At 31.4% G+C, this 12,205-nt stretch overlaps 1 protein-coding gene across 1 annotated transcript; it reads left to right on the top strand.

Moving 5' to 3' along the window:
* Positions 1 to 7,777: 7,777 nt before the first annotated feature.
* On the top strand, positions 7,778 to 10,549 carry LOC145012007 (alpha-soluble NSF attachment protein 2-like). The gene is made up of 9 exons (XM_078970765.1): positions 7,778 to 7,966; positions 8,746 to 8,934; positions 9,039 to 9,088; positions 9,161 to 9,233; positions 9,329 to 9,408; positions 9,500 to 9,651; positions 9,768 to 9,975; positions 10,064 to 10,144; positions 10,262 to 10,549. Exons 2-9 carry the CDS (start codon positions 8,790 to 8,792, stop codon positions 10,343 to 10,345), a joined length of 873 nt encoding a protein of 290 aa, XP_078826891.1. The 5' UTR covers positions 7,778 to 7,966; positions 8,746 to 8,789; the 3' UTR covers positions 10,346 to 10,549.
* The last annotated feature ends 1,656 nt before the right edge of the window (positions 10,550 to 12,205 follow it).

Below are 12,205 nucleotides of genomic sequence, written 5' to 3'. Positions count from 1 at the left end.
AAAAAAAAAAACAATCAATTTCAAGTGATATTTTTCCCTTAAATCTTTTTATGTTTATAAAAAAAAGATTACATTATGCAAAAACTCGTGTTTGGGTATTCTTACAAAAATAAGGATTAATTTGTTGCAAAAACTCGTAGAAAATAGAATAATGATTGTCAAAACTCAAAAAGTTAGCATTATTGTATATGAAAATGTGCAATAAGTTCATTTTTAATTGCAAAGTATAGATTTAACTATTACAAAAAGCATGTCATATGTCATTTGATGTCAAATAAATCAAAGAAAAAATGATTAGCAGCCTACAAAATACATCGGATTGCAAATAATATCAACCAAAACATTTTACTAAAATTATGTCAAAGCAAACATAAATGCAAAGTTGGTTCCCTTTTTCAATCATATGGAACGTCAATGTGGATTTTGTTGGAAATGTTTTTGTTGCTAGGTTGGTTGGTTAAGATTTAAGACAGTTAGTAGTAGGATCATTCATGTAAAGCTTTAAACTGATGTAATTAGTCAAGGCTACAATATTTTTAACTGGCCTTGACTTGGTCATAGTGTAAAAAAAATTCAATTTTTAGTGTAATTGGTAAAAGATACTTCGAAACAACATATATGTTAGATAATTAATTATTATCTTTCATAAAGGTAATTAATTATCATGAAAAACTTTATCAAAAATAAAAATAATGCAACATAAACATCTATCTAAATATCAGATAATTATAGTTTTGAAGTATTTAAAAGAGGAATGTTGAAGATGATGATGGTGTATCGGATAAAGAGAATATGTGTTATAATCAAAATGTATCCCACGTTGGTATAGAAATAAACTTAAAGAGGTATGTGATAAAGAGAATATGTATCCCACGTTGGTATAGAGAATAAACTTAAAGAGATAAGATGTTTTATAACTAGGAAAATGAGAAAATAGAAATGATACTTTTCATTTGGGTAAATTACACCATTCGTCTTTCGTACACAAGTGTGTTTAGTTCTTATTTTCAAAAATTAACTCGGACCATCTCTATGTTTGTTTTTTCTTGCGCGCTCAGTCCCTATTGACATGAAATGACCGTCTTACCCTTACTATTTTATTTATTCATTTTTTTAATTTCTTTATCAGTTTTAAATTAAAAAACAAATAAATAAACAAAATATTCCAACCCCTTAGTACGCACTTCCATTATCTCCTGTTCTTACATCCTTCACAGCAGACCTACATCACTGAGCCAAAAACACCATCGTCACCTTGATCTAAAATTCCGTCGACAACTTTCGACGGTGGCGTACAGGTGAAGAATGAGACCGACGACTTCCGACAAAGCACCACCATCACAGATCCGCTCAATCACCTTCTCATATCTTCTGCAACTACGCCAGCGACCACACACCTATAAATCGGGTCTGTAAGAGAAAAAGGGTGCAAAATAGGAGGGTTTTGATGCTCATCGGAGAAGACGAAGAGTTTAAAGATATGAGATGATGAGGTTAGGGTATGAAATCAATTCAATCAAGGCCAATGTGACGTACCATCCACAGATTTCCGAAGACAGATGTTCAAGGGTTTTAGTTAGGGCATACGAAGGAGAATAATGCAACCTGTTTTTCTCTACAAATCGCAACCACCACCACAACCTCCGGTTCGGATTTTGCGTGTTTATACCCATAACAAGTCTCAAAACATATAAAACATTATTCTTAACCCTCTAATCGATCACCAGATGCGTCTCTTTCTTCTTATGAAGTGAAGAAGACAACGAATTGGAGATTAAGGGGTAAGAAATTGATGAACAACGAATTAGACGAAGTACAGGTTTAAAACCCCCTCTTGCCATCTCCCTGGTATCGAATCATATTTGGAGGTTCACTTAATCAGATATGCTTTCAATTTAAGAACTCTAAATCCTTTACAGATTTCGAATTAAACATTTCCATGTCATGATTCTTCCTTCCTGATTTGCCCTGATTATTCTATCTAGATTTGTAAGTGTGTTTCTCGATAGAGGTTGTGGTGGTGTTAACAATAAATGGTTTGTTCGGTGAATGAGGCGGTGGTTTGTGGTTATATTCAGTGAAACATTCGAATTTTGAACGAAGGAATGGGTGGGATGAAGTGAGGGGTGCGGTGGTGCTCCATTTTCCGGTGAGGGGTGGCGGTGGTGATTCATTTTCCGGTGGTGGTGTAGATTACCAGTGGTGGTCAGGTGTTATTCAACAAAATAGAAAAATAATTGAAATAAGTTTTAATAATTAAAAATATAAAAAATGTTCAAAATAAATGAAAAAGAAAAAGAAAAGGGTATTATAGTCTTTTTACGTATCACAAGGGATGAAACATGCTAATTTAAACTAACGAGGGATGAAGCGTGCAACTTTTAACGAAATAAGGGACGGTCCAAGTTAATTTTTGAAAATAGGGACTAAACACGCTTTCTGAAATGTGCACATGGGACGATTGATGTAATTTACCGTTTTCATTTTGATGTGGTGCTTGGAATTTGGAAAGGTTAGTAGAAATGGACAAATGAACATATGGTTGAGTCCACATCATAATTTATAGTAAGTCTCAGATTTTATTAACTTCCTAACAAATAAATTTTAAGGTAAAGGAAATATAAAATTTTATATTAAGGCTAGAAACGAGCTTAAGTTAGATAAAATTTTATAACTTTCAAATTTGATAGATCTTTCACAGGCCGAGCTCGAGTTTGATATATAAAAGGCTCGAAACGAGCCACGAGCTTACGCTCGAACTTAATTGGGCTTAGGTTAGATTCAACTCGTTTACACTCCTACACAAGGGCTACGAAATAGGTGTAAATTCATATAACACCCGGTTTAAGAGGACAATCGACTGTAAAACAAATCACAATAAGAACTCACAAAGATCACATATTTGGTTCAATAACGACACTAGAACGATTAGATTTTATTAAATTAATTTTTGGCTTAAGGTTTACTGATGCACAAGATTTGTATCTATTGCACCTTTGGATTCCGCATAATGTTGTATTTTCCTTTTTATGTGTTCCTTTTCTGACGGCATAAAGTTATGTGTTTTTTTTTCTCGATTCCAGATTTATTTGTTCTATAAGCTGACATTTTTTTGTTATTAATTTTTTTAATGATATAACATTGAGGTTATTGATGTGGTAACTTACCTTATAAAGTATGTCATGTAAGTGAAATTTTTCGTATCATATATGATTGGCTAATTTTTTGACCTTTTCGAGGAATTCATTTAGCTTCATTAAAAACCATATCCATGATTCACTGCTTTCTTTCATTTGCTCACTCTATATGTTGGAAGTGAGATTTAATGGTTTTCATTGATAGAAACTCCTAAGAACATGGCTTCTAAATTTTTTTAAGAGGTTTTGTCTATTATGATAAATGGTTCTAAGCAGTTTAGAAACACTTGGATCTATGAATTATTTGACAAACATTCGTAACACTTCAATCAAACTTAAAATGCAGAAGTAATTTTGTATTAAGAATGAATTTTACCATGCAACCATGTCAACAAATAAGAGCTCAAACCGACCATAATCATCTTTTTTCAAATTGTGGAAGGCTAAAAAAACTTTTTTGGTGTCTTTTGTTGGATGGATTCATTTTCTAATATCATATGTGTGTTGTTGGTACTTGAAATTTAGATTAGATTGTCAAAATGTTAACTAACATAATAAAGAAATTATTTATAGGCATGAAATGGTTGTAACATTCCAAAACCACGATAAAAAAAATTCATTTTTAATTAAGTAAAATCATTGTTTTCAAACAACACCCCAATTCAAAAACCAAGTATCAAATAAAAACATCCCAAAATCATAGTGTAACAAAGTCTCCCAAACATATCACCGAATGATGTGTACGATCACACTTTTGCTTTTGTCTGATCATTTGAAGTACCTGAAACAATAAAATTAAATTGTAAGCCATAGCTTAGCGAGTTTCCCCAAAGTACCACCACACAACATATAACATATACAATCATGCATGTTGGGTCCAATCAGTCAGTGGATTGTATTACCCTCGGGTCCACAGCCATCAAACTGGATTACCCTCGGCCCAATTAGTCATCAGACTAGAATGCCTCACCATAATCAGTCATCAGATTGGAATGTCAATATGCAACGGGTCCAATCAGTCATCAGACTGGAATAACATGGTATGCTGGCTCACGCACATAACAATAAAGCCTCAACCCAAAACCATATTATGTCGACATATGCAACAAATAAACATATAACCACTCAACAGACAAGCAAACAAATCTAACAGATCACCATAGTATAACAACATTTTATATATCATCATACATATCTAACAGATCGCTACAACATAACAACATCATATATACCATGATACATAACCAAGTGGGCCGAAATTGGTGCCTTCGACCCACAAGTACAGTGAGGAAAACTCACTTCACAGTCTGAAGATAGTTGAACAAAACATTGCTATAAATACCAACTCTACAGGCCAGCTATACATCAAATAATGACTAAATCTCATACTACACCCCAAAATACCCAAAATGCCCCTAAGTCAAACTTGGTCAAAGACAAAAGTCAACCTACAACTAACTGCCACGTTATAACCTTCCTTGGACGCATCGTGGCGGCAAGATGATAAAACAGACGCAAGGCAGTCATCCGCCACGTCATGGGGATCCATTCACCATGTCGTGGAGACCGTTCATACCAACGTAATCCAGTAAACTCTTAATCCATCAAACCAACCATTCAAACTTTCTAGAAGGCATCCTCTCATCTAATGGATCACAAAGATCGTTGCTTTTATAGATATTCATGTCCAAGGCATGTCTTGAACTCAAGCTAGATCAAAATAGAGTAAAAAGGGCCAAGGTCTCAGGCAGGAGTTTAAAACTCTACAACTTCAGATCCAACACTCTTGCTAATAAAGAGACTCTGGGGATCCATAAAGTTAGCAACTTTATGCAATCCCAACACTCCAAAATGTCCCAATATGAAAAATAAGACATGGAAACCTAGATCTATGCACAATAAACCAAAAAGCTTGGAACTTGAGGACTTGCAGGAGTCCAGAAAATGCACCACGAGATGATGAGAAGAGTTGCTTGTTAATTCCAAGTCTAAATGTCACATTCTTCTCCTTCTAATCCCCAAAAATCAAAACAAAGGCTTATGGAGCAAAAATAAAGGTTAGGATTTGCTTGGAGGCTGAGAGAGTATGATGAATGATGAGGGTGAGCAAGCTTAGCCATCGCATTCTCTTAAATAGGGACGCAAACCCCAAATATTAGGGTTTCTCATTAAACATATGTTACGTCGTGGTGGTTACTTAAAATATACCTACGTGTCCAAAGGGCATGGCCACGTCATGGGGATCCATCCGCCATGATGTGGCCACCAAAAATGCATACTTTAATAACAACCTTAAACAATAAAGACATACCACGACTTGGTATTACAATGGTAGTCTAAAATGGTTGTATAAAATGAACAACATTGGATCCAAAATGGTTGTCTAAAATGAACAACATTGGATAAATCATCAGTTAAATCCTAATGTATTTTTTTTAATATTATGAAATTTCACTTTGCGAACACTTGAAGTCTCATCTCATAAAAAAAAATATAATACTAGTGACACTTTGATGTTCGGTTGCTTTAATCTCAAACGTCATGTTTCATAAAACATTGTCATCTTTGATCAATGTTAATCGATTACTAATATTCCATAATAACATTTGGTATTTTTGTGTTTATAGACAAAATGACAAATCTTGCTAAACTTATTACTTATTTTCATAGATTAAAAATTTTCAACAAAAATGCCAAATGATACAATTTGAAAAAAAATATATAATTTGCATCTTGGCATGCAAAGTTTGTCATACTTTTATGAAAAATCATGAGAAAAATAAATAAATAAATAAAAATTTATGGTGTGAATCTTGAAAGTCCAATTTTAAAATAAAAACATAGTTCAATATGAATGATCCAATACATGACAAGAAAAATAAAAAGAGATGCAAAAATTTTTATAAAAAAAAAAATTATTATCTAAAAATAGTTTTAGACATGATAAAAATAACTAATACAAAATCATTTTGTGAAATAAAATAAAATAAAATTTGTATATATTTATCATTTATTTTTTATACACATTTTACTATTAATCCTTTTAGGATTTTCTCTGGAAAAAATAACATTTCAAAAAATACATATTATTTCATACATACTCATAGTATTTCAATATATAAATACAGGTTTTACATACATATAAATTACCTTTTTACAATATATGTGTTTTTGTGTACAAATAAACATATCATTGTATAAATACATATTTTTTCATATAAGAGATCATAATATGGTCATGTTTATATATAATTATATTTAAATATTTAAATACATAAATACTTAATTATCAAAACTATGATGGCTTTATGATATATGGAGGACCCTACTAGAAGGTTAACTTCAATTAAAATAATATATAATTGAGTATTTATATATTTTTACATTTAAATGTAATAACTTCCATTAAAATAACACATATGTATCTATGATTTCGATATTTTGTTATCCCTTTAAATTATTTTCCTTATAAAATACCTAATATGTATGTTATAATAAAAACCATCAGCTTGGTTGCTCATCAGGCATGACTCGGGCATCCCATAGAACCAGGTTGTTAAAATCTCAAATTTATCTTATGATTTTAAGATTCTACAAGTGAAAAACAATATCGATCTCACCTTTCGCTTTAGTTTTATTGTATAGCCAAGTATCAAAAATTCGTCTATTCAATTTGAAATCGAACGTCATAAGTTGCAAGAAATCTTTTAGAGCATCATTATTTTTTCAATTCATCACAAGTTAATCAGTACACACCTATTATAATCCTTATGTGATCTTATGTCTTACTTGTACATGATCAAAATAATCTTATTTTTAATTAAAATGTTTGATTCTTAATGTTTATGGATTGTAGCAACAAAACTATGGGTAAGACTTAAGAAGTTAAATTTGATTACATTATCATGCGAGTAAATGTGATTATGAGTTCGTTCTTATAGGATCTTCCGATCACGATTTTGCAAATATAAAACAATTTTAAATAAGATCTCGGTTTTAACAACGTTGCAGTACAAGATATTTTAATTTTAAACATTGTAAGTTTCAATCAAGAGATCACCAACATACATGTGTTATTTTTTTGAAATTATACACCTTTAAAAAATTTCTAACAATATTTGTCACACGTTCTTATAATAAAAACTAAGCTACTAACTATCACTTACCAACTAAATTTTCAAAATTTTTTAATTAAGGGGGTGTTTGGATAGGGAAAAAAATAGGCTGCTTATTGCTTATTGCTTAATCCCACCGCAATAAACAAATTTAAGTGTTTGGATGAGAATCTTTAAAAATCAGCTTATTGCGGTAGGAATAAACAAAATAAGCTGATTTTAATAAGAAATGGGGGGAATGCTTATTGCTTATTGGTCATTTTACTCATATAAGCAATTGATCATTTTACTTATATAAGCTGTTTTATTTTGTCAAACACTTAAATGTTTATTACTTATTGCTTTTTGCTTATTCCATCGCAATAAGTTAATTTAAACACATTTAAAAAAAATGATTATTCTCACCACAATAAGCAAATAAGCTAATAAACTAAAAATTATTTATTCAAAACACCCACTAAAAAAGAATAATAATAAGTAAAAATAAATAAAATCAGCCTGAGCGATTAGCCCTCTATTCCATCACCGGCTGATCCTCTCTTTCTACCCGTATTCCCTCTCTCCTCAAAATCTTGACTCAGTCCAACCACACTCTTCAAATCTAATCTCTTCTTCTTCTTCTTCGTCACATATCGAATAAGGAAAGAGAACTTCGCACGCCATACCGATCCTCTTCATCGTCGCCTTTCTTGTGCTTCTCCTGCAGTTACCTGTGTGAGTCTTTTTCTTCTTGTTCGAGTAACCTAATTTGTTTTGAGTTGTTTCAGACTGTTCTATGGATTCGATCGTGTTTAGAGTAAATGATGATTACTTCAATTTCATATTAGTTTTCAATGTGCTCATTTTAGGGTTTATTGCCTACCAGTTGCATCGTTTGTTTTTGAAAGGCAAGTACTTGTATCGATGCTAAAATATTTCCTTCAAATCAAGTATGCGAAAAAGAAATTTGATACGTGTAGACGAAATCTAATCAAGGATTTAAAGCAGTTTAGCTAATTGATCTAACGATGCACAAGTAGGAATTCAGATAACCTACATGTGTCCATGGTTGCACTAGCGATTAAATTTGATTAATTCAACTTTTGGCTTAGGGTTTACAATTACACAACAGATGATATCTATTTTGCCTTTAGATCCTGCATGCCTGCAACAACATCATACTTCACATCTTAGAGCATATTGCCCATGATCATTAGTTGGTTGATCGCTTGATCCTGAGACTTGATAAATGTTACTTGTTCCTTTTTTCTCTTCAGTCCAATTTCACTTTCTATAAAGCTGAGAAATGATTGAATCTATTGATGTGGTAAACTTGCCTCCATAGGATATGTCTATGCTTCCCAAAACTACCTTATTTTTAGTTCTAGTTTGGTTCTAGCTAAGATCAAGGTATAAACTTGCAAAGAGAAAAGAGGAACACAAAACCTTTTTCTATTTCTTTTTCTTCACTTAAAATCTTCTTCTTTTCTATTCTTCTATGTGAAAACTCACAGAGTGGGAGAAACATCTTGCAAAGAACAAAAGGGATCTACTGAGAATGTCTGATCAAATAGCAAAAGGTCAGGAATTCGAGAAGAAAGCTGACAAGAAGCTCAATGGCTGGGGCTTCTTTGGGTCCAAGTTTGAAGATGCTGGTGATTTATACGAAAAAGCTGCCAATTCTTACAAGCTTGCCAAATCATGTTAGTATTAAAATATTAAATATTAATCCTCAAACATCCATATCATTCTTTCTTACAACAAACCTATCATTTATGTATTTTAATCTTTTAACCATAATTTTCAGGGGACCAAGCTGGTTCTGTATATGTCAAGCTGGCTGAGTGTCATCTGAAAGTAAGTGCTTAATAGTTAATTCCATCATCATTTTTTAAACCCCATAATAATCTTGATTTTGTGTTTTTCTAGATGGATAGCAAACATGAAGCTGCTAGTGCTTATGCTGATGCAGCTCACTCATACAAGAAAACAAGCACCAAGGGTATAAACTAAAAAAATAATTGATTTTTAATCCGTTATTTTTCCTGGATATATAAAAAAATATTTTTTTTTTCTTGTTACCTTAAATTTCTGCAGAGTGCATAGCTAACCTAGAGCAAGCATTAAACATTTTCATGGAAATTGGAAGACTCAGCATGGCTGCCAGATATTGCAAGGTACATACATCATAGCATTATCATTTATCTCCCAGTTTTTTATATATTAATTTTTAATTTAGTTTTCATACAATTTGGTTTCACTCTATAGGAAATTGCCGAGTTATACGAACAGGAGCAAAATTTGGAGCAAGCTATTGCTTACTATGATAAAGCATCTGATCTTTTCCAAGGTGAAGAAGTAACAACTTCTGCAAACCAATGCAAGCAGAAAATCGCACAATTTTCAGCTCAATTGGAACAGTAAGCTTCATATATATATATATATATATATATATATATATATATATATATATATATATATAATTAGGGATTAAAATCATGAGTAATAATAATACCCTGAAAATGTGTTGTTTCAGATATCAGAAAGCTATAGAGATATATGAAGAGATAGCAAAACAGTCTCTGAATAATAACTTGCTAAAATATGGAGTTAGAGGGCATTTATTAAATGCTGGGATTTGCCAACTCTGTAAAGGTGATGTTGTTGCAATCACAAATGCATTGGATCGTTATCAGGAACTTGATCCCACATTTTCAGGAACACGTGAATGCAAATTGCTTGCAGTATGTTTTTATTAAATCCTTATCTTTTTTTATTGTATGTTTTTTTGGTATTAAATCCCAATCCCATCACTTTTTATTTAAATGACAGGATTTAGCTGCAGCTGTGGATGAAGAAGATGTTGAAAAGTTTACTGATGCAGTGAAGGAATTTGACAGCATGACTAAGCTGGTAATACAAAAATGTTCCTAACTCAGTCACAAATCAGTTGTCATGTTATGTGTAACAAATAGGTCTCTAGTATTGTTGGTTGATGTTTTTTTTTTTTTTTTTTTTTTTTTTATGTAGGATGAATGGAAGACGACACTTTTGCTGAGAGTGAAATTGTTGTTGAAGGCAAAAGAGGAGGAGGATGATGATGATCTTACTTGAGAGTTCAGAAATTGATTTGTTCTTTTTGTGGTGATGTTTTTCACTTTTTCTTTCTAATGGTGGTATTTATTTGTGCGTGTTATTATTCTCTATAAAGTGTATGTAATTGTAACTCGATTTGAGGGACTATATCCGCATTGTGGTATGTTTTTTTAACAATCATCTACAACCCGAATATTTAGATATATTTTTGTGATTTCATGAGTGAGTTGTAGATTTTCTATAATAACATGATCCATTGCTGCCCTTTATTGTAGTTAGAGAGATGGATGAAACAGTCTGAAACTGATCCTGGTCCTGAATAGATCTCCAAAAGGTTCTAAAATTTCATCTTTTTCAGCCTACAACACATAAAATCATGTCTCTTCCAACTTATTCATCCCACTAGCTATATCATTATTTTTTATTTAATAAATTAAAAATATAAAATAAAATAAAACATGATTATTTTTTTTTCTTTAAAAATAAACTTTTGCTAAATTCTATTTGACAAACTAATCTATACAAATTAATTGGTTGGTGTCAAACTAATCGATACAAAATTTATTACTCAATTGATTATCAAATTATCAAATTAATTATGTATTTTATAAACGATTGAGATAATTATCACAACACACAAATCCAACTAAATAAACAAATTTATATTAAAAAAAAAACAGTTATAAATCTCTCTCAAAGCACGACACTTTTCGTCCAAAATAAAAGAAAAAATGCCTTCGAGAAAACGGCAGGTATATGTCAAAGAAATTTTTGCATGCATTCATTTATGGGTCTATCAACGCGCTACATTCAATTAATTTCTCCAACCTGCTAGACATATGTTACCGGAATTGTGACCCACCGGTACTGTCGGTACCATCCTTACCCTCCACTAACCTACCTTACTACTAATCCCGCCCTTCTAGATACAAAAAACGGTTTCATATAATGCTAAGTGGCATGAGTTTGTTAGGAACGCATCCAAGAGATGGGATTAAAAATGAATCGGTCATGCTTATACGTTGTTTTACTGATTCAGCTCGACATTCCATGAGCTCGACACTCCATGTTTCTCATGTGTATAGGTAGTGTACTCGTTTAATGACGTACGTGTTGCGTACCAGGAGGCGCGTACTAGACATATCATATTCAATATTTACACCATATTGTCTTCATGATTATGCTCTCTCACACACAAAATGAAATAAGATTCGCGTTTAATCCCTCTTACTTGTCCTATAAACAAACTACACCCCTCATACTAATACATGTTATGAAAATAGTTATTATAATATAGAATATAGGTAGGTTTGTTTAGGATTTTGATAAGATCCAATTATCCAATTGAAAAAGTAATGATCAGACTATATGGTTTGAATATTTAGATTTTTGAATTGATTTTCAGGTACACCAAATCATTATTTGGATTTTAGATTGGTTTTGGTTTTTCTATTAGTGAAAAAAATGAATAACAATTTATTACTTATATATATATATATATATATATATATATATATATATATATATATATATATATATATATATATATATATAATAAATTATAACTTTACTAAATTAATTTTTAGTAGATTGTAAAGTTTCATCCGATATAACACCTTAATATATATTTTTTATCAAAAAAAATTGTCTATAAAATATTAAACTATTATATATTTCTTAGTGGTTGTTTATAAATTTTAATTCACAATTAATTAAACCATTTTCTTTAGTTTAATTTATATAGTTGACTAATACTTAAGTTATATATTTATTAAAATGTCATGTTCGGTTCGGATTGCGAATCGAAGTCTCTATGGATGTGGCATGGGATGACTGTTTGTTGGGAAGTCAAACATTGTTTAGGGTTTAGAGTTGGGT

Source organism: Lactuca saligna, chromosome 8 (genome assembly GCF_052625555.1).
Source record: "Lactuca saligna cultivar CGN05327 chromosome 8, ASM5262555v1, whole genome shotgun sequence".
In the NCBI taxonomy this organism is placed as follows: Eukaryota; Viridiplantae; Streptophyta; class Magnoliopsida; order Asterales; family Asteraceae; genus Lactuca; species Lactuca saligna.
Note: the sequence above shows the minus strand (reverse complement) of the source record. Positions and strands in the feature narration are given on the sequence as shown.